Genomic DNA, 23,439 nt, shown 5'->3' with positions numbered 1-23,439 from the left:
GTCTGTGTGTGTATGTGACTGTGTGTGTGTGACTGTGTGTGTGAGTGACTCTGTGTGAGAGAGAATGTGTGTGTGTGTGACTGTGTGTGTGCGTATGTGACTCTGACTGTGTGTGTGTGACTTTGTGTGAGAGTGGGTGTGTTTGGGGGTAGTGTGTGTGTGTGGAGGTGTGTGTGTGTGGGGAGTGTGTATGTGTATGTGTGTGTCTAAGAGACTGTGTGTATGCATGTCTGGAGGGGTGTGGGAGTATGCGGTGGCGTGTGGGTGTGTGTGGAGGAATATGGGTGTGCGTGGAGGGGTGTGTGTGTGTTTGTCAGTGTGTGTGGAGGTGTGTGTGTGAGGGCAGCGTGTGTGTACGTGTGTGGAGAGGTGTGGAAGTGTGTGGACGGTTATGTGTGTGGAGGGATGTGGGTGTGTGTGGAGGAGTGTGTGTGTGTGCAGGGGTGTGGATGTGTGGAGGTGGGTGTGTGTGTGTGTGGGGTGGGGTGGCCCTGTTGGTGAGGAATGATATTCAGTCTCTTGTGAGGGGGACATAGAATCAGGAGATGTAGAGTCAGTATGGATAGAGCTGAGGAATTCCAAGGGTAGAAAGACCCTAATGGGAGTCATCTACAGGCCCCCAAACAGTAGTCAGGTTGTAGGGTGCAAGTTGAATCAAGAGTTGAAATTGGCCTGTCACAAAGATATCTCTACAGTTGTTATGGGGGATTTCAACATGCAGGTAGACTGGGAGAATCAGGATGGTACTGGGCCCTAAGAAAGGGAGTTTGTGGAGTGCCTTCGGATGGATTCTTGGAACAGCTGGTACTGGAGCCGACCAGGGAGGAGGCGATTCTGAATCTGGTGTTGTGCAATGAACCGGATTTGATCAGGGACCTCAAAGTAAAGGACCCAATAGGAGGTAGTGACCATAATATGATAAGTTTTAATCTGCAGTTTGAGAGGGAGAAGGGAGAAGTGGAAGTGTCAGTATTGTAGTTGAACAAAGGGAACTATGGAGCTATGAGGGAGGAGCTGGCCAAAGTTCAGTGGTTCAATACCCTCGCAGGGATGGCAGTGGAACAACAATGGCAGGTGTTTCTGGATAAAATGCAGAAGGTGCAGGATCAGTTCATTCCAAAGAGGAAGAAAGGTCCTAAGGGGAGGCAGGGGCAGCCGTGGCTGACGAGGGAAGCTAAGGACTGTATAAAGATAAAAGAGAAGTATAACATAACAAAGATGAGCGGGAAGCCAGAGGACTGGGAAGCTTTTAAAGAGCAACAGAAGATAACTAAAAAGGCAATACACAGGAAAAAATGAGGTACGAAGGCAAACTGGCCAAAAATATAAAGGAGGATAGTAAAAGCTTTTTTAGGTATGTGAAAGGAAAAAAAATGGTTAAGACTAAAGTTGGGCCCTTGAAGTCAGAAACGGGTGAATTTATTATGGGGAACAAGGAAATGGCAGAAGATTTGAATAGGTACTTTGGATCTGTCTTCACTAGGGAAGACACAAGCAATCTCCCAGATGCAATAGTGGCTGAAGGACCTAGGGTAATGGACGAACTGGAGGGAATTTATATTTGGCAGGAACTGGTGTTGGATAGACTGTTAGGCCTGAAGGCTGATAAGTCCCCGGGACCTGATGGTCTGCATCCCAGGGTACTTAAGGAGGTGGCTCTGGGAATCGTGGACGCATTGGTAATTATTTTCCAAGATTCTATAGATTCAGGATCAGTTCCTGCGGATTGGAGGGTGGCTAATGTTGTCCCACTTTTCAAGAAAGGAGGGAGAGAGAAACAGGAAACTATAGACCGGTTAGCCTGACGTCAGTGGTGGGAAAGATGCTGGAGTCAATTATAAAAGATGAAATTATGACTCATTTGGATAGCGGTAACAGGATAGGTCAGAATCCGCATGGATTTACGAAGGGGAAATCGTGCTTGACTAATCTTCTGGAATTTTTTGAGGATGTATCGATGACGATGGATAGGGGAGAACCAGTGGATGTAGTGTACCTGGACTTTCAGAAAGTCCCACATAGATTGGTGAACAAAATTAGGGCACATGGTATTGGGGGCAAAATACTGAGTTGGATTGAGAATTGGCTGGCTGACAGGAAGCAAAGAGTAGTGATAAACGGGTCCCTTTCGGAATGGCAGGCAGTGACCAGTGGGGTACCACAAGGTTCGGTGCTGGTACCGCAACTGTTTACGATATATATTAATGATATAGACAAAGGCATTAGAAGTAATATTAGCAAATTTGCTGATGACACAAAGTTGGGTGGCAGTGTGAAATGTGAGGAGGATGTTATGAGAATACAGGGTGACTTGGATAGGCTAGGTGAGTGGGCTGATGCGTGGCAGATGCAGTTTCATGTGGATAAATGTGTGGTTACACACTTTGGTGGCAAGAACAGGAAGGCAGATTACTATCTCAATGGAGTTAAGTTAGGTAAAGGGGAAGTTCAAGGAGATCTGGGTGTTCTTGTACATCAGTCAATGAAAGCAAGCATGCAGGTACAGCAGGCAGTGAAGAAAGCTAATGGCATGCTGGCCTTCATAACAAGAGGAATTGAGTATAGGAGCAAAGAGGTCCTTCTGCAGCTGTACAGGGCCCTGGTGAGACCGCACCTGGAGTATTGTGCGCAGTTTTGGTCTCCCAATTTGAGGAAGGACATTCTTGCTATTGAGGGAGTGCAGCATAGGTTCACGAGGCCAATTCCCGGAATGGCGGGACTATCATATGTTGAAAGATTGGAGCGACTGGACTTGTATACACTTGAGTTTAGAAGGATGAGAGGGGATCTGATTGAGGCGTATAAGATTATTAAGGGATTGGACACTCTGGAGGCAGGAAGCATGTTTCCGCCGATGGGGGAGTCCAGAACCAGAGGACACAGTTTAAAAATAAGGCGCAGGCCATTTAGAACAGAGTTGAGGAGAAACTTCTTCACCCAGAGAGTGGTGGATATATGGAATGCTCTGCCCCAGAAGGCAGTGGAGGCCAAGTCTCTGGATACTTTCAAGAAAGAGATGGATAGAGTTCTTAAAGATAGTGGAATCGAGGATTATGGGGATAAGGCAGGAACAGGATACTGATTGTGGATGATCAGCCATGATCATAATGAATGGTGGTGCTGGCTCGAAGGGCCGAATGGCCTACTCCAGCACCTATTGTCAATTGTCTATTGTGTGTGTGGAGGTGTGAGTGCGGGAGGAGTGTGTATGTGTATGTGACTGTGTGTGCGCGTGTGAGACTCTGTGTGTGCACACACGCATGTGTGACTGTGTGTGTCTTTCTATGTGACTGTGTGTGTGTGACTGTGTGTGAGAGAGAGGCTATGTGTGTGACTGCGTGTGTGACTGTGTATATGTGAGACTATGTGCGTGTGTGTGACTGTGTGTGTGTGTGTGTGACTATATGTGTGTATATGCGAGACTGTGTGCGTGTGTGTGACTGTGTGTGTGCGTGTGTGACTGTGTGTGTGTGAGAATGTGTGTGTGTGTGACTATATGTGTGTATATGCGAGACTGTGTGCGTATGTGTGACTGTGAGTGCGTGACTGTGTGTGTGACTGTGTCTATGTATATGTGAGACTGTGCGTGTGTGTGACTGTGTGTGCGTGACTGTGTCTATGTGACTGTGTGTGTGCATGTGTGTCTATGTGACTGTGTGTGTGCATGTGTGTCTATGTGACTGCGTGTGTGCATGTGTGTCTATGTGACTGTGTTTGTGTGTGTGTGTGCCTGTGCCTGTGTGCATGTGTGTGTGTGTGACTCTGTATGAGAGGGGGTGTGTGTGTGACTGTGTGTGTGTGAGAGAGACTGTGTGCATGTGTGTGACTGTGTGTATGTGAGGGACTGTGTGAGTGTGAGACTGTGTGTGTGTGAGACTGTGTGTGTGCGTGTGTGTGAGACTGTGTGTGTGTGAGAGACTGTGTGTGTGAGACTGTGTGCATGTGCGTATGTGACTGTGTGTGTGTGTGTGTGAGTGAGAGACTGTATGTGTGTGTGTGACTCTGTGTGTGTGTGTGTGTGTGTGTGTGTGTGTGTGAGAGAGAGAGAGACTGTGTGTGAGAGAGACTGTGTGAGTGTGTGTGTGAGAGACTGTGTAGTGTGTGTGTGTGCACATTTATGTGACTGTGTGTGTGGATGACTCTGTATGTGTGTGACTCTGTGTGTGTGTGTGTGTGTGTGTGTGTGTGTGTGGATGACTCTGTGTGTGTGTGTATGTGTGTGTGTATATGTGTGTGTGTGGAGGTGTGTGTGTGAGAGAGACTGTGCATGTGTATGAGACTGTGTTTGTGTGTGCGTGTGACTGTGTGTGTATGTGTGACTGCGTGAGTGTGTGTGTATGTGTGTGAGAAGGTGAGTGTGTGACTGTGTGTGTAACTATGTGTGTGTGACGGTGTGCGCGTCTATGTGTGTGTCTGACTGTGTGTCAGAGAGAGACTGCGTGTGTGAGAGACTGCGTGTGTGAGAGACTGCGTGTGTGAGAGACTGTGTGTGTGTGTGTGTGTGTGTGTGTAGGTATGAGAGAGATTGTGTGTGTGTGTGTGAGAGACTGTGTGTGTGTGAGAGAGACTGTGTGAGTGTGTGCGCGCGCGAGTATGTGACTGTGTGTGTGTGGATGACGCTGTGATTGTGTGTATGTATGTGAGAGAGACTGTGCATGTATATAAGACTGTGTTTGTGTGGGACTGTGTGTGTGCATGACTGTGTACGTGTGACTGTGTGTGTGTGAGCGTGTGTGAGGCTAAGTGTGTGTGCAACGGCGTGTGTGTGTGACTGTGTGTATGTCTGACTGTGTGTGTGTGCGCGTGAGAGATGTGTGCGTGTGTGAGAAACTGTGCATGTGTACGAGACTGTGTTTGTGTGGGACTGTGTGTGTATGTGTGACTGTGTGTGTGTGATGGTGTGTGTGTGATTGTATTGTTAGCTGTGTGTGTGTGACTGTGTGTCTGTCTATGTGTGTGTCTGTGTGCGTGTGTGTGACTGTGTGCGAGTGACTGTGTGTGTGTGCGTGTGTGGAGGTGTGTGTGCGTGTGTGGAGGTGTGTCTGACTATGTGTGTGTGTGTGACTGTGAGTGTGTGTAGGTGTGTGTGTGACTGTGTGTGTGTGAGAGAGATTGTGTGTGTGTGCGTGCATATGAGACTGTGCGCGTGTGTGTGAGTGACTGTGTGTGAGTGGCTGTGTGTGTGTGTGACTGTGGCTGTGTGCATGTGTGTGTGACTGTGTGTGTGCGTGTGTGTGTACCTGTGTGTGAGACTGCATGTGTGGAAGTGTGTGTGTGTGCACGTGTGTGTGAGACTGTGTCTGAGTGTGTGACTGTGTGTGCGTGAGAGTGAGACTGTATGTGTGTGACTGCGTGTATGCGTGTGTGACTGTCTGCATGTGTGACTGTGCGCGCACGCGCGTGTGACTGTGTCTCTGTGTGTGTTCTTGTGTGACTGTGTGTGTGAACGTGTGTGTGTGCGTGACTGTGTGTGTACGTGTGTGTCTATGTGACTGTGTATGTGTGCGTGACTGTGCATGTGTGTGAGGGACTGTGTGTCTATGTATGTGTGTGACTGCACGTGTGTGACTGTGTGTGTGTGTGACTATGTCTACGTGTGTGCAACTGTGTGTGTGAGACCGTGCCTGCGCGTGTGAGCGTGTGAGTGAGTGAGACTGTATGTGTGTGACTGTGTATTTGTGAGACTGTGTGCATGTGTGACTGTGTGTATGTGAATGTGTGTGTGTGCATGACTGTGTGCGTGTCTATGTGACTGTGTGTATGTTTGTGTGACTGTGTGTGTGAGGGACTGTGTGTGTGCATGTGTGACTGTGTGTCTACGTATATGCGAGACTGTGCATGTGACTGTGTGTGCGTGACTATGTGTCTGTGACTGTGTCTGTGTATATGTGACTGTGTTTGTGTACGTGTGTCTGTGCCTGTGTGTGTGTGACTCTGTATGAGAGTGTGTGTGTGTGTGTGTGAGACTGTGTGCACGTGTGACTGTGTGCGCGTGTGACTGTGTGCGCGTGTGACTGTGTGTGCGCGTGTGACTGTGTGTCTGTGACTCTGTGTGTATGTGTGTGTGACTGTACGTATGTGTATGTGTGTGTGTGTAGGGGTGTGGGAGTGTGTCAAGGGTCGTGTGTGTGAGAGAGACTGCATCTGTGAGTGACTGTGTGTGCGTGTGGAGGTGTCTGACTGTGTGTGTGAGAGACTGTGTCTGTGTGTGCGTGTGTGTGTGAGACAGACTGTGTGTGCGTGCATGTATGACTGTGTGCCCATGTGAATTTGTGTGTGACTGTGTGTGTATGCGAGACTATGTGCATGTCTGTTTGTCTGAGTGTGTGACTGTGTGTGTGTGACTGTGTATGTGTGTGCTTGTTTGTGTGTATGTGTGACTGTGTGTATGTGTGTGTAGGGGTGTGGGAGTGTGTCAAGGGTCATGTGTTTGTGAGAGAGACTGTGTCTGTGTGTGTGCACGTGTGGAGGATGTGTGTGTATGTGTCTGTGTGTGTGAGAGACTGTCTGTGTGTGAGACTGTGTGTGACTCTGTGCTTGTGTGAGAGACTGTGTGTGAATGTGTGTGTGTGTGTGAGACTGTGTGTATATGTGAGACTGTGTGCATGTGTGTGACTGTGTGTGCATGACTATGTGTGCGCGTGACTGTGTGTGTGTGTCTGAGTGTGTGACCGTGTGTGCGTTTATGTGGCTCTGTGTGTGTGTGTTTATGTGTCTATGTGTGTGTGTGAGAGACTGTGTCTGTGTGTGCGTGTGTGACTGTGTGTGCGTGTGACTGTGTGTCTGTATGTGTGTGATTGTGTCTGTGTGACTGTGTGCGTGTGCCTGTGTGTGCGCGCGTGTGACTGTGTGTGTGCGCGTGCGTGTCTGTATGTGTGTGACGTGTGTGCGTAACTATATGTGTGACTGTGTGTGTCCGTGTGCATGTGTGACTGTGTATGCGTGTGTGAGCGTGTGTGAGACCGAGTGAGTGTGTGTGTGTCTGTATGTGTGTGCCAAGGTGTACGTGGAGGGATGTGTGGAGGGGTGTGGGTGTGTCCGGAGACGTGTCTGTGTGTGTTTGGAAGGTGTGTGTGTGTGAGACTGTGTGTGTGTGAGACTGTGTGTGTGTGTGTGAGACTGTGCGTGAGAGAGACTCTGTATATGTGTGTGTGACTGGCTGTGTGTGTGTGTATGTGTGTGTGACTGTGTGTGTGTCTGTGTGTATGTATGACTCTGTGTGTGACTGTGTGTGCATGTGTGACTGTGTGTGTATGTGTGACTCTGTGTGTGTGACTGTGTGCGTGTATGACTGTGTATGTGACTGTGTGTGCATGTGTGTGTTTGTGTGTGTGTACGTGTGTGACTCTTGTGTGTGTGTTTGTGTGTGTATATGTGTGTGACTCTGTGTTAGAGTGTGTGTGTGTGTGTCCCCGTCCGTGGAAGAGTGTGTGTGTGTGTGTGTGGGGAGTGTGTATGTGTGTGAGGGGAGTGTGTATGTGACTGTATGTGGGTGTCTGTGTGACTGTGTATGTGTGGGTGCGCGTGTGTGAGACTGTGTGTGTGTGACTCTGTGTGTGTGTCTGTATGTGTGTGCCAAGGTGTGCGTGGAGGGATGTGTGGACAGGTGTGAATGTGTCCGGAGACGTGTCTGTGTGTGTGTGTGTGTGTATGACTGTGTGACTTTGTGTGTATCTGTGTGTGACTGTGTGTGTGTGAGACTGTGTTTGTGTGTGTCTGTATGTGTGTGCCAAGGTGTACGTGGAGGGATGTGTGGAGGGGTGTGGGTGTGTCCAGAGGCATGTCTGTGTGTGTGTGGAAGGTGTGTGTGTGTGAGACTGTGTGTGTGTGACTGTGTGTGCGTGTGAGACTGTGTGTGTATGTGTGACTGTGTGTGTATCTGTGTGGCTCTGTGTGTGTGTGTATGACTGTGTGCAGGTCACTGACGTGTGTGACTGTGTGCGTGTACGACTGTGTGTGTGACTTGTGTGTGTGACTGTATGTGCATGTGTGACTGTGTGTGTATGTATGTGTCTGGCTCTTGTGTGAGTGTGTGTATATGCGTGTGACTCTGTGTTCAAGTGCGTGTGTATGTGTCCGATGAGGTGTGTGTGTGTGAGGGGAGTGTGTGTCTGTGTGTGTGCGCGTGTGTGACACTGTGGGTGTGTGTGACTGTGTGTGAGAGACTGTATTTGTGTGTGTGTCTGTATGTGTGTGCCAAGGTGTGTGTGGAGGGATGCGTGGAGGGGTCCGGGTGTGTCCGGAGGCGTGTCTGTGTTTGCGTGGATGGTATGTGTGTGTGTGTGTGTGTGTGTGTGTGTGTGTGTTTCTGTGTGGCTGTGTGTCTGTGTGTGTGCCTGTGTGCGTGCGTGCATGTCTGTGTGTGACTGTGTGTGCATGTGTGTGTGACTGTGTGTGTGCGTGTGTGAGACTCTGTGTGTGTGTGTGTGTGACTGTGTGTGTCTATGTGTGTTGGTATGCGTGCGCCAAGGTGTACATGGAGGGATGTGTGGAGGGGTGTGGGTGTGTCCAGAGACATGTCTGTGTGTGTGTAGAAGGTGTGTGTGTGTGTGAGACTGTGTGTGAGTGTGCGTGAAACTGTGTGTGTGTGTGTGTGTGTGTGTGTGTGTGAGTGTGTGAGACTGTGTGTGTGTATGTGTGTGGGTGTATGTATATGTGTGACTCTTGTGTGAGTGTGTGTTTGTGTGTGTATATGCGTGTGACTCTGTGTTCGAGTGTGTGTGTGGGGAGTGTGTATGTGTGTGACTGTGCGCGCATGTGTGAGACTGTGTTTGTATGTGTGTGCCAAAGATGGAGGGATGTGTGGAGGGGTGTGGGTGTGTCTGGAGGCGCGTCTGTGTGTGTGTGTGTGTGTGGGTGAGACTCTGTGTGTGTGTGTGTGTGTGTGTGTGTGTGTGTGTGTATGACTGTGTGCATGTGACTGTCCCTGTGTTTGACTATGTGCGTGTATGACTGTGTGTCTGTTTGTGTGTGTATATGCGTGTGACTCTGTGTTAGAGTGTGTGTCCGTCCATGGAGGTGTGTGTGTGTGGGGAGTGTGTATGTGTGTGAGAGTGTGTGTGTGTGCGTATCACCGTTTGTGTCTGCGTGTGTATGTATGAGACTGTGTGTGTGACAGTGTGTGTCTGTGTGTGTATGACTGTGTGCATGTGACTGTCCGTGTGTGACCGTGTATGACTTTGTGTGTGTGTCTGTGTGTGTGAGACTCTGTGTAAGAGTGTGTGTGTGTGCGTGTGTCCGGGGGAGTGTGTATATGTGTAGGTGATTGTGTGTGCAGAGTGTGTATGTGTATGGGGGGGAGTGTGCATGTGCGTGTGATTGTGTGTTGTGTGTCTGCGTGTGCGTGACTGTGTGTATGTGACTGTGTGTGTGACTATGTGTAGGCATCTGTGTGTGTGCATGTGTGTCTGCGTGTATGTGCGCGCACGTGCGCGTGTGTGTCTGTGGCTGTGTGTGTGCACGTGTGTGTCTGGGGAATGTGTGTATGTCCAGGTGAGTGTGTCTGTGTGTGGGGGGAGTGTGTGTGACTGTGTGTGTCTGTGTGCCTGTGTCAGTGTGCTTGTGTGTGTGTGTGTCTATATGTGTGTGCCAAGGTGTACATGGAGGGATGTGTGGAGGGGTGTGGGTGTGTCCGGAGACGTGTCTGTGTGCGTGTGGAAGGTGTGTGTGTGTGTGAGACTGTGTGTGTATGACTGTGTGTGTGAGACTGTGTGTGACTGTGTGTGTATGACTGTGTGTGTGTGTGACTGTGTGTTTGTATGATTGTGTGCATGTGACTGTCCGGATGTGTGACTGTGTGTGTACTGTGTGTGCATGTGTGACTGTGTGTGTGTGTGTGTGAGACTGTGTGTGTGTGTGTGTGTGTGACTGTGTTTGTGTGTGTCTGTATGTGTGTGCCAGGTGTACGTGGAGGGGTGTGGGTGTGTCCGGAGGCGTGTCTGTGTGTGTGTGGAAGGTGTGTGTGTGTGTGTAAGTGTATGTATGTGTGTGACTCTTGTGTGAGTGTTTTTCTGTGTATATGCGTGTGACTCTGTGTTCGAGTGCGTGTGTCCGTCCAATGAGGTGTGTGTGTGTGGGGAGTGTGTATGTGTGTGTGGGGAGTGTGTATGTGTGTGACTGTGAGCGTGTGCGTGTGTCAGACTGTGGGTGTGTGTGACTGTGTGTGTCTGTATGTGTGTGCCAAGGTGTGTGTGAAGGGGTGTGGGTGTGTCTGGAGGGGTGTCTGTGTGTGTGTGTGTGAGACTGTGTGTGCGTGAGACTGTGTGTGTATGTGTGTGTGTGTTTCTGTGTGGCTGTGTGTCTGACTGTGTGTGTGCCTGTGTGCGTGCATACGTGTGTGTCTGTGTATGTGTGACTGTGCATGTGTGTGTCTATGTGCGAGACTGTGTGTGCCTGTATGTGTGTGTCTGTGCATGTGTGACTGTGTGTGTGTGTGTGTGTGTGTGTGTGTGTGTGTGTGTATGTGTGTGCCAAGGTGTATGTGGAGGGATGTGGGTGTGTCCAGAGACGTGTCTGTGTGTGTGTGTAAGGGGTGTGTGTGTGTGTGTGTGAGACTGTGTGTGTGTGTGTGAGACATTCTGGGTGTGTGACTGTGTGTGCATGTGTGTGATACTGTGTGTGTGTGTGTGTATGTGTATGACTCTTGTGTGAGTGTGTGTTTGTGTGTGTATATGCATGTGACTCTGTGTTCAAGTGTGTGTGGGGAGTGTGCGCATATGTGAGACTGTGTGTGTGTGTGTGAGACTGTGTTTGTGTGTGTGTCTGTATGTGCGTGCCAAGGTGTGCGTGGGGGGGATGTGTGGAGGGGTGTGGGTGTGTCTGGAGGCGTGTCTGTATGTGTGTGAGACTGTGTGTGTGTGTGTGTGAGAGAGACTGTGTGTGTGTATGACTGTGTGCATGTGACTGTCCATGTGTGTGACTGTGTGCGTGTATGACTGTGTGTGTGTGACTGTGTGTTTGTGTGAGAGTGTGTGTGTGTGACTCATGTGAGTGTGTGTATATGCGTGTGACTCTGTGTTAGAGTGTGTGTGTGTATGTGTCCATCCGTGGAGGTGTGTGTGTGTGGGGAGTGTGTATGTGTGTGAGGGGGAGTGTGTGTGTGACTGTGTGTGCGTATGACTGTGTGTGTCTGCGTGTGTATGTGTGAGACTGTGTGTGTGAGTGTGTGTCTGTATGTGTGTATGACTGTGTGCATGTGACTGTCTGTGTGTGTGACTGTGCATGACTTTGTGTGTGTCTGTATGTGTGTCCGTGTGTGTGTGTGTGCGTGTGTCCAGGGGAGAGTGTGTATATGTGTAGGTGATTGTGTGTGCGGAGTGTGTATGTGTATGGGGGAAGTGTGTATGTGTGTGTGATCGTGTGTGTGTGAGACTGTGTGTATGTGAGTGAGTGACTGTGTGTGTGTATGTGTGTGTGAGACTGTGTATACGTGTGACTCTGTGTGTGACTGTGTGCATGTGACTGTGTGTGTGTCTGTGTGTCTGGGGGAGTGTGTGTGTACGTGGAGGTGATTGTGAGTGGGGAGTGTGTCTGTGTGTGTGTGTGTGTGACTGTGCGTGCGTGTGACTGTGTGTATCTGTGTTTGTGACTGTGTGTAGACGTCTGTGTATGCGCGTGTGTCTGTGTGCGCGCGCGCACGTGTCTGTGGCTGTGTGTGTCTGTGAGAGCGTGTGTGTCCGGGGAATGCGTGTATGTTGAGGTGAGTGTGTATGGGGAGTGTGCATGTGTGTGGGGGGAGTGTGTGTGACTGTGTGTGTCACTGTGTGTGTGTCTGTATGTGTGACTGTGTGTGTGTGAGACTGTGTGGGCGTGTCAGACTGTATATGCGTGTGTGTTACTGTGTGCGCATGTGAGACTGTGTGTGTGTGATTGTGAGTGTGTGTGTGATTGTGAGTGTGTGTTTGTGTGTGTGTGTGATTGTGAGTGTGTGTGTGTGATTGTGAGTGTGTGTGTGTGTGTGTGAGTGTGTGATTGAGAGTGTGTGTTTGTGTGTGTGTGTGATCGTGTGTGTGTGTGATCGTGTGTGTGTGTGTGTGTGATTGAGAGTGTGTGTGTGTGTGTGACTGTGTGTGTTTGTGTGTGTGTGATTGTGTGTGTTTGTGTGTGATTGAGTGTGTGTGTGTGTGTGTGTGTGTGATTGTGAGTGTGTGTGTGTGTGTGATTGTGAGTGTGTGATTGTGAGTGTGTGTTTGTGAGTGTGTGTGTGTGAGTGTGTGTGTGTGAGTGTGTGTTTGTGTGTATGACTGATCCAACATTCCCCATCATTTACCTGCCCTTTCCCAAAGCCCTTGTTTCCCTGATTGATCAAGAGTTTATCTACTTCAGCCTTTAATATACATAAGGACTCTATCCTCACAGCTCACTGTGGCAAGGAGTTCCAAAAACTCTCAAACCCACAACAGGATCCCCTCATCTCAATATTAGATCAATCTTCCGTTATTCTGAGATTATGCCCTCAAGTCTTAGCTCTCCCGGGAGGGGAAACATCCTCTCAGCATTTACCCTGTCAATCCCCTTAAAAATCCTGTGTGTTTCAATGAGATCAACTCTCATTCTTTTAAACTACAGTGAGTAAAGTCCCACCCTGTTTAGCCTTTGCTCACAAGACAATCCCTCCATATCCGGGATCATCCTAGAGAACTTCCTCTGACCAGCCTTCAACGAAATGTAACCTTGCCTTAAATAAGAGGGCCACAGATGTTGTCTCACCAGCTCCTTGTCCAGTTGCAGTAGGACTTCCCTACTCTTATACCCCAACTCCCTTTAAATAAGGACCAATGTTTCATTACCCTTTCTTTTGTGTTAGCTTTTGGTGTTTTGTGCACAAGTGTTCCCAAATCCTTTTGTGTCCCAGCTTTCGGCAGTTGTTTCTCTTACCTAAATAATACTGTTCCTTTGTCTCCCTTCCAAACTTCACACTTTCCTACATTATACACCGTTTGCCAACTTTCTGTCCACTTACTTAGCCTATCAATATCACTCTGTTTGTAACCCTCTAGCAAACTGCCTTTCCACCCGTTTTTGTGTTGACTGAAAATTTGGCGACAGTACATTCACTTCCTTCCTCCATATCATTAAAGTATATTGTAAACAGGTGCAATACCAGTCCTGATCCCTGTGGAACCTCACTAGTCATGGTTTGCCAATCTGAAAATAAAACCCACTGGCTATTTCCTGTCCATTAACCAATTTTCTGTGCATGCCAGTGTACTACCTCCAACACCATCAACCCTTATCTTATGACTTAACCTTTGGTGAGGTACCTTGTTGAACACCTCTGGAAGTCCAAATACAACATCGATCCATTATGATTAAGAGTTTCTCTGAAAGCTCTAATAAATTAGTCAAGATACAGTTTTCCTTTCATGAAGCCATACTGACTCTGTTTGATTAGATTAACTTTTGCCAAATGTGCTGCTATTACTTCCTTAATAATTGATTCCAACATTTTTCCAACAATAGATGTTAAGGCAGTAGGCCTATAGTTACTTGCCTTTTGTAATCCCCCACCCCTTTTTAAAGAGGAATGTCAAATTGGCAGCTTTCCAATCCTCTGGTACTTCTCCAGTATCCGAGGATTTTTGGAAAATTACGACCAAAGCATCCACTATCTCTGTAGCTCCATGTCTTAAAATCTAGGGATGCAAGCCATCAAGATCAGGGGGCTAATCTTCCCCTATACCCATTGGCTTGTCTAATGCTGCTTCTCTAGTAATGGCTGTGCTAGTCAATTCCTTCCCCATATTCTTTAGCATTAATGAGGCCATACAGACTGATACAAATTATCTTGTTTAACTCCTTTGCTATGTGCTTATTCCCCATTACTGTCTCCCAGGATGCATTTTCTACGGCCCTCTGTTCACTCTGGCTTCTCTCTTCCCATTTATATATTTAATGAAGTATTTATTGTCAGTTTTTGTATTCCCCGCTAGTTTTCCCTTCAAGTTTTTTTTTTCTGTTTTCATCACCTTTTTAAGAACTCCTTTGCTGGATTCTGAATTTATCCCAATCAGTACAATCACTGACTTTTAACTCCTTATATGCTTTTTCTTTCAACTTTATACTCTGCCTAACTTCCTTGGTTTTCAATGGTTGGTTTATCCCTCTCAGGGCCGTTCCTCCTTCCTAAGATATACCTTTACTGACAGTCATGACTTACCTCCTTAAAATATCTACCATCGCTTGTTTACAGCCTTTCCTCCAAACTGCTTCATACACTTACAGAAGTGTAAATAATATCCTGCATAAGTAAGAAATGCCTTGGATTTGTTGGTTGGAATTGCCAGGAAAGTCAAACTCCAATGTTTGTTGGTTCTCCATTTGCAAAAGCTGTACAGAACTGGGCTGCTCTCTTGACTTATGTATGCTTATAAAGACTTCTTCATGAATAAAATAAAATATAATTTTGGAGTGTTTTTCATTGATGCTGGGTGGGGCTGTTTAAACAGATCCATTTAAATTATGAAAGGAGTAGAGATTAATTTGTGAAAGGCTATGTCTATAGATCAGAAGAAGGGGAATAGCTTTAATGCAAAGTCCAGATAAGAAAGAGCTGGGTTGATAAATCCCTCCCTTGCCTTTGATACCTCCTCCAATCCTCCCTTTGAAACCTGCTTTGCTCTGTAAAGTGGGGGAGTTGTGTGGGTCAACAAGAAAAACAGGCAGCAGTGGATCAGCTGTTTATTATATTAGAAAGGAACACTGGAAGAGGAATCAACAGTCTATGTGCTCTCCTTACTCCCTCCCCCACATACATGCACCATCGCTGATGTTGCCTTCTGTTCCCTTACAGTCATTGCTCTGCTCTCCCATCATCTACCTCTGACTGGTTGTATGTGGTACTGTTTGTTCACTTTACCATCATGTCTAGTACCTTCCACTCTCTTGTCCTACCACTCCAACTCTCTCTGTCTTTGCTACATAAATTCTCGCCTTCAAGTCAACTATGTATTGAGCCATTTCCCCCAAGAGTCTCTCCTAGCTCTGACTGACTCTGACATTCTGCAACTTTTGAGGGATTATTCTGAAAAAGCAGATTTCAGGAAAATGGGAAATGTCGTCCTGAGGGGGTGCAATATTGAGAAAAATATTACAGTATACATCACAGGAAAAAGGTATTCCAGTGGATAACTCCAACTGTGTTGCGTAGATTCTGTAAAACCAACTCAACAAAACCATAGAAATAACTGCAGGTGACAGTGAAAATTTAAGAAAAACAGCTCCAGCTTCAGAGCATACAGAATTCTTTAATTAAACAGAGGCTTTGAAATAGATGATCGGTATAAATGACAAGAATGAGTTAGCAAGAGAGAGGGGGAAGAGATCTGGCCTTTAGTAGGTGGGGACCAAAGAAAGATCTCAGTCTAAATATCTCTGCAGGATGACCTCACCAATTCTCTATCTGTCCACACCCACCTCGTGATACCTGTGGCCGCTGCTGAGCATAAAAGACAATGCGAAATTAACAAATTCCAATCTGAGGTGCCTCTTTGCCATCGCTGCCCACTTACCTTCAATCTGCTTAATTGCCAAAAGGCAGTTTTCCCGACTGGGAAATACGAATGGATTGTTACAGGTCCGAATACTGTCACACTCGCACTTCCCATTGACAATGTTGCAGCCTGTTGCTAGGTTTTCTTTGCAGGGCTCGATTCCAATAAGTTGGTCGTCTTCCCAGCTCTCATCTGAAAGGAAAGTATTTTCAGAACACGATCAGGATCAAATTAAGCCCACAATTTGCATGTTGCTGCAAACCATGCTCGAGTATCAAACAAGTCACAATCTTGGCACTAGTTTAGTCAGCAATTCATTGCGAATTGCTCCCAAATGCTTGTTTATATATGACACATGTGGGGGTTCTGTCCGATGTTCAATAGGCAGCTACTTTCCACATTATTTGGCTTCCAAGTTTGTTTCTTAAATCTTCTTTCCTCTAAATCTTTCAAATTTAGTCAATGCTTTAAAAGGGCAATATCGGAGTGGGATGTACTCAGTCAATAAAGATACGCAAATACACCATGTGGGCCCTTTAACATTTAAGTTCTGAATGGCAGAGTGCCTGAAGAAGTAATTAGTACGTTAAAGGTTCCAGCAGCCACGATCCCTTAATAATAATGATGCAAATCTTCATTTTAAATGTGTGGCACAGATGTCAACATGGACACCAGACAAACATGTCATGGGTGAGCATTAAGTTATTCACAATTATGCACGCATGGAGTTTAATTTTCAGTTCACTCATTTCAAATGTTCTTCAGTTCACAAGCAGCATATCAAATCAAGGCAGGTACACATTTAGAAAGAAAACAGAATTATCTTTTCCCTCCCTGTATTGTCAGCCACATTTAGGAATTTGATCTGGAACCTTTTCATATATTACTAAAAGGTATGGTAGAAATATTTAATTTAAAAAGGGCAAGATTTTCCAAGGAATTTTATGAAAGAAGAAAGCTCCACATTCCTAAGAGGAGATTCCGATCAGAGCTGCTTCAGAGTGGAACTACATATTCATTCTGAAGGTTACAATGGCCTTGAAGGGAGAATAATGCAGGTTTGTAAGAATGATATCTGGGCTTCAGGGGTTGGATTGTGCTGAGAGATTACAAAAATTAGGCCTGTTTTCTCTAGAATTTACGAGGTTAAAGGATGATATGATTGAGGTCTTCAAGATATTAACAAGAAAAGGCAGGCCGGATAAAGATTAACTACTTCCAGTGGCTAGGGATTCTAGAACTAGGGGACACAGTCTGAGAATTAGGGCCAGGCCATTCAAGAGAGACGTTAGGAAGCACTTATACACACAAAGGGGAGGAGAGGCCTGGAACTCTCTCCCACAAGTGGCAGTTGATGCTCAATCAGTTGTCAATTTTAAAACGGAGATAGATAAATGTTTGTTAAGCAAACGAAGTAAGAGATATGGGCCCATGGCAGGTAACAAAGTGTGGAGCTGGATGAATGAACACAGCAGGCCAAGCTGCATCTTAGGAGCACAAAAGCTGACGTTTCGGGCCTAGAACCTCCATGGTAGGTATATGGAGTTAGGCCACAGATCATCCCACTGAATGGCAGAATGGGCTTGAGGGGCTGAAAGGCCTACTCTTGTACCTACGATACCTCTTTCATAGTATAGAACAGTTGGGTGGAAGACATACACCACTTGCTCCTCCCTTTTCACATCTATCCACTGTTCTATTCTAACATTGACAGTAAGTACATAAGGCGTTAGGATGCTGGACAGGTAGGGTGCCAGATGGGTAGATGGTTAGGGTATCTGTTAAGTATCAGGTGAGTAGGGTGCCAGGTGGGGAAGATGCAAGCTGAGGAGGGGGAAAGGTGCAAGGGATAGAATGTCAGGTTAATATGGTGCAAAGTGAATAGGATGCTAGATGAAAAGGGTTAGGGTTCCAGGTAAGTAAGGTGTCAGCTGGGGAGAGCGTCCAGTGCTGGGGTACATGCCAGATGAGCAGGGGGTAGGACGCCACATAAGTAGGGATCCGGTTAGATAGGGTTCCAGCTGGGTAGGATGTGAAGTGGAAAGGGGGTAGGGTGCCAGGGTGCAAGGCATGTGATGTAGTATTCAGTGTGGGTCATGTTTGGGGGTGAGGGGAGGCAGAAATCAAGTCTGTTGGGTGGGATGGATGCGTTGGGATCCGGCAGCAGGGGATTCCAGTCGGATCCCAGGAGGCTGTTAAGTCAGGGTCTGGAAATGTAGACGTTCTGAGGGAGGTGTAGCTGGGTAGCTGTGTGAAGTATGGGGTCATTTTTATAGCTATTGAGGACCTACAACGCAGTTTTAAAATCCTAACTTTTCCTGAGCAACTATTTCACGTACACTCACTGGCACCCTCCAAATGATCTGACTGAAGTGGAGACTTGAGGGTTCCAGATGTTAAAGAACTGCCCAGAGGAAGATTCAATTTCCTGAACATTCCCTTTGGTATGTGCTAGGATGGGAATTCCACAAGGTCCCATGTGCAACTCCCATTTACGCTGTAATGGTGATTGTCTGGCCATTGAAAAATTCGAAGCAAGAACTGCAATTTATACTATATTTTGTATTTGTTGACAAATTTAGCCTGAATTCTATTTATAATCTTTTGGTTCAATTTTCTCCTCCAGTACCTGCTTAATTTGCTCCTCAGGTAGCAGTTCTGCAGTACTGCCCCCAGGTGTCCATTTTACATCAATGCTGACAGCTTTCTGCTGTATCATAGCAGCTCCAGATCATGTCTACATTTGAATAGACTCTCTAACTCACTGCACTTGACCTGGGGCAGGAGTTCATACTGTCTCACTATCCACCTCAAGGGTTGTTAAGCTCCTTTGCCCCATCTGAAAAGACAACTGACACAGCCTCATTGCTCCTCTGGCTGAGATCTGGTGTCTCGGAGAATACGAGAAGACAAATGTCTACGGTTTAGCATCTCATCACTCCCTGCATAGGCCCATCAAGGCCACCAGGGGAGCTTTCTCATAGATGTTCATCATAGCTACTTATACCATGGCATTCCTTATCAGTTCATGGAGATAACACTAGTGAATTCTATGACACTGCAAGAACTAAAAGAAAGCATTTCACATAAAATAAAGTAACAACTTAATTTCATGCTGCAACAATGGAAATAGCATCAATTGATCAAGCAATTATACTGGCATAGGATATGTGAACCACAGCTCTTTGAGCAGAGTTACCTGCTTTAATCTTATTTCCCAACTTTTTTCTGACCATCCTTCCTTTACAAACAAGTAACTGATTCTTTTGTGCAAAATGACATCTTCCAGCTTCCCCTCCTCTCTAGTGACATGAGCATATTGGTGTTCGCCAAGTCGCAGGACAGGCCAGACAGAATATTAGCTCTTCTACTCAGCATGTTCCTTGCCCTTGCTGGCCTTGTTAGTATCTGAGTGTAACGCAAGTCCCCAGCTGGGAGATAACACTGCTTTTCTTTCACTTAACCTACTGGCAGTTCACACACTCTACTACAATAAATAGCACTTGTATCTTTTTCAATAAAGGATGTTGAGGTACTAAGGTGGTGAATGGATATTATAGAAAAATGTAGCTGTGAAATTTACCTATATTACAATAGTTTGATTTCCTTTTCAATTTAAAGTGGAACCTCAGTATAGAGCATGGTGATAAATCTATCAGTAATCACATCATCCCTCTGACACGATAGCCCATATCTCAATGATCATATCATTTTCACAGCATATCAGGCTTGTCAAGTGTACAAAACAATTTCTCTCTTCCCATGATGGCATTCTCTTCTGCACAGGATTCAAGCAATTGTGTTCAAACTTACATCTCACCTCAGCTGCCAGCATACCCTCAAGAGGTGTAAAATACATTTACTCAGTTTGCACCTCCAAAGGTATTGCCTCATCCAGCATTCTCTGTTTTCACTCTGAATTTTTGGAGCAAAGTGCTTCAAGGCTTTGAAGGGTTTTTTTTGCTCCAGTAACTGGATGTACCAGCAGGTTTTCGGTTATGAGGCACAATGCCAAGGCTTGCCCCTCAGAGGAGCAATGAATCAGTCCACACCTGGGAAACTCATCCATGCAGTCGGTATCCATGACTTAAACGGAGGTGGCATCCTGGTTAAGCTTAATTCCACCCTCAAATTATGGGGCTTCCAGGTGAAGTCACTGGACACAGGCACAGTCCATGATTTGGTCTTCACTAACCTGAAGGTTGGTAAGGCCAATCACGGTAACCTTAATCACTCACCAGGTGAGTTCAGCTCACCGTGACGGTGTTACTGGGGCCTCAGCAGCGGTGTTCTGATGAGTTAAACAAGCCAAGGAGCCTGAAGTAACACCTCGAACTAACACTCCCCTCGCCAACTTCTGCTTCAGAATTCGATGCCAAAAGCTAAACAGCTAAAACACAAACATGAACCTCGTTTTGTTCAGAAGCTAGGAAGTACAGGTCATGGGTCTGGGTTGTGCTGGGTCTGCAATCCTTTGAGCCAGTGGTAAGCTCTTGTTTTGATGTATCATGTGCTTCAGGGTTGGAACTGAGCCCTGAAAAGGTCCCAGTCGGCAAAAGGAAGGAAATCCTTGGGATCTGAAGGAGAAAGGGTGGCGGGCTCGAAATTTCCAGGGTAAGAAAGTGGTGGCAGGGGAGGGGAGGCTGGCATCCCTGCTGTTTAGGAATTTAAAAGAAAACACCAGCTCCCAGGGCCAAATGTAGTCAGTATCTGTTACAACAGTAGTTTCCAACACCCTCTCCTCCGAGGCCCTCCGTTATAGTGTGAAACAACGTTAGAGAATTGGCAACAGGCAAAGAACCGATCGGCTTAAAGTTCCTGGAGAAGAGATTTCGAGTTGTTACTGTTTTGTTTTCCTCTATCGTGAGAATTTCTGATTTTTCTCCAAAGCTCGTTGCTGCCGCCTGTCTTTCAAGAGGGATAGCTCAGACAGCAAGTTGGAAAATTTCATAAGGGGGAGTGGGGGCGGTGGTAGGGTAGGGGAGGCTGGGGGAAATAATCGCCAAGCAGTTTTGTTTCTCGGCAGAGATGTGTTTCTACATTTTGTAAATACAAATCCCGCGGCCTGAATAAACTAAATGCCCGGGTCAGGCGGTGAAGTCGAGTTGAGACAAAGCGAAATATATTTGAAGTAAATAAATAAATCGGATGGCGTTTGTGTTTTTAATTCTGGCGCCGATTTCACTCTTCTGAATTCTCCCCAAAAGAAAAATGGGAAAGAGCCAGCATTTCAAGTCACCCCGATCCCATTTGGAAAGCCAAGTCCAGGCTCTGGTACAAATCATAGCGAGGACGTGACGGGCAGTACCACACTATTTCCAGTATCCAGGACAGCCTGCTCCACGAAATGAGAAGGGTGTTTTTTTTTTAATTCCTTAGACGCCGTCTTCAGCTCATATTTATTAAACTAACGAAGAAGCCACCAATGGCCGGCGTGTGGTCCACACCTGTAACCACACAATCCCACCACCACAAACCTCCACCCCCCACCCCACAAACACATACAAATCCATACTTTATAAATGACGACCGAACCACACTGAAGCAAATAGCTGAAAGTTAGATTGCAAAGTTTGTGGCGTGCATTTTGTTGTGTGCTGTGGGTTCTGAACGCACTAAAAGGTTTGCATCGACAGGGGCTCTCACGGTGTGTTTCCTTGAGGCACACAGTGAGGCTTCCAAATCTTAGGGGCCGGTCCGCAATCAGACATAGCAAACATTCCTGTCAAAAAAAAACTCCTCAGCAGCACACAGTCAAAAGCTGAGCTCGCAGCACCAAAAACAGCGCAAGGAATCTGCTAGCAGCAACAAAAAAAATCCTCTACATTCTACCAGATCACAGCCTCAACTCAGCTCAGGATGTGCGATCGGATACATTATAAAAAAGCAATTATATATGGTGTGTGGATGCTGTATATAATTAAATAAAAACACGAATGAATCCAATTATGTGCAGGTCATCACACCCAATGCAAAGACAAAACCCAACTGCAGTTTACAGATCCTCGCCCTGATCGAGTACACCCATCAGATCCGCAGAAAGGTACGCTGCAATTTTTTTGAACATATGCTAAAAATACAGTAGGGCGAAGCGGGTTCAAAATTTTGCTTCCACTGGCTACATTGTGCAAATGTGTACATTGCAATGCAAAAAAGATATAACCTAACCTCTTTCTCCCACCCAAACGCCACCCCCCTCCTCACCAACCAGTGAAATGTGAAAACAGCCACTGGAGTGAACTTCACTCGGTTCCAAGTTACAGCATGCCACCCCGCCATGTTAGAGAGAGGCTGGAAAAAAAAACTCCGCGCTGACTTCCGAGCTACCTTCGCAAAGCCCAACTTGGTAGCCGGTGATGGAATCGCCGTTGAACGGGGGTCGGATCACACACCGGAGGCCGCGGTCACAAGTCCCGTACAGACCGTACACGCCGCCGCAGCTCTCGTTCTTCTGCCGGGCGCAGGCGGAGCAGCAGCCGCAGAAGTCCATCACGATGCTCCCGGGGCAGTTCCTGGGCTCTTCGCATTTGGATTCCTCGCACGGTAAGCACACCAGAGCCCGGCCGCTCTGAGCGAACAACTGCAGAAGGTGCACGGCTGCTAGCAACTTGGCAGCCAGGTACATCCCAGAAGGAACCATTTTTTTCGCACTGGCTTTCTTTTCTTTTTTTGCAAGCAGCACAACAAAAAAAACTTTACGTACTTAACGCAAAAAAAAGCCCACAAGAAAAATCACAGCGTAAGTTTCGGGGATAAACTCTTCTCGCACGCACGAATACTTCACCGATGGATCAAGGCAAACAAGCAACGTGCAGTGCGAAATTAACAAAAAAAATGTTTTTTTTTCGCACCACCTTCCTCTTTTCCCTTCAAAAATCCAGAATGAAAGTTGCTTTCGGCTGAAAGGCTTCAGAGAAAGTTATGCCCGGCTTCTTATTTTCTTTCTTCAGCAGCAGTAAGTTCCCCTCTTCCCTCCTCTTCCTCTCTTCAAACAGGATCGGAATGGTCCGCTTCGACACTGAGTTCTTCCCCGCTCAAGGAATTAACAAAAAGAGAGAGAAAATAAAACACACACAGTCTCTTTCTCCTCAGAAGCGATGAGTGGTGGGGGGGGGGGGGGAGAGAGAGAGAGAAATTCCTTGAATCTGGAGCAGAGGCGGACGGGCGGTCTCAGCGAGCGCCTGGTCGGACTGTCAGAGAGGAGCGTCTATTTTTTTATATATACGGTGGGGGTTTTAATTGCACAGCACAGACTGGAGTGGAGTATGTGTGTGAGCCAGTGAGCAGCGCAGCGCTCTGGGTCCGCACTTCGGCGCACACACTGATACATTCACACATTGATAGACACACACTGCTATCCACACACACACATACACATATTAACACACATAGATACACACTCATATTGATATACACTCACTGATACACACATACAGACACAGTAATACATATTAAAATACACATGAACACATACACACGTTAATACACACATTGACACTGATACACACAGGTACACTGACATACACTAATACACACATTAAAACACTGACACACATACAGATGCACACTATACACACATTGACACACATACATTCAGATAGACTTTAATACACACTGACACACACATACAGATACACACATAATACACACAGACTGATGCCATACATAAACATACATTCAAATACACATATTCAGATATACATGTATACATATACACATGAATGTGCACAAGCTGTGATACACACAAATACACACAGGTACACATACACACCTTAATACACATAGATGCAAACATACAGATACACACAGATATACATACATAAAGACACATACAGAGACACATTAATATACATATGCAGTTACACATACACACTGATACACACATATACATACGATTTTTTTATTTGACACACACATACGAATACATTGATACACTAAGCAGTCCCCG

At 46.5% G+C, this 23,439-nt stretch overlaps 1 protein-coding gene across 2 annotated transcripts in view; it reads right to left on the bottom strand.

Annotated features, from left to right (window-relative positions):
- crim1 (cysteine rich transmembrane BMP regulator 1 (chordin-like)) overlaps positions 1–22,760 on the bottom strand; it is a 203,761-nt gene extending 181,001 nt beyond the window's left edge. Inside the window, exons 1-2 of one of the 2 annotated variants that reach the window (XM_048535898.2) lie at positions 21,819–22,760; positions 15,510–15,683 (exon numbers count right to left, since the gene is read on the bottom strand). In XM_048535898.2, coding sequence (XP_048391855.1) covers positions 15,510–15,683; positions 21,819–22,131 — 487 coding nt within the window. In that variant the 5' untranslated portion in view covers positions 22,132–22,760. The remainder of the gene's footprint in view (positions 1–15,509; positions 15,684–21,818) is intronic. The other variant, XM_048535897.2, reaches the window with a different exon arrangement.
- Positions 22,761–23,439: the final 679 nt, after the last annotated feature.

The sequence above is a fragment of the Stegostoma tigrinum genome, chromosome 9, assembly GCF_030684315.1.
Source record: "Stegostoma tigrinum isolate sSteTig4 chromosome 9, sSteTig4.hap1, whole genome shotgun sequence".
NCBI classification, from domain to species: Eukaryota; Metazoa; Chordata; class Chondrichthyes; order Orectolobiformes; family Stegostomatidae; genus Stegostoma; species Stegostoma tigrinum.
The sequence above is the reverse complement of the archived record's forward strand: the minus strand, read 5'-3'. Positions and strand labels throughout refer to the sequence as shown.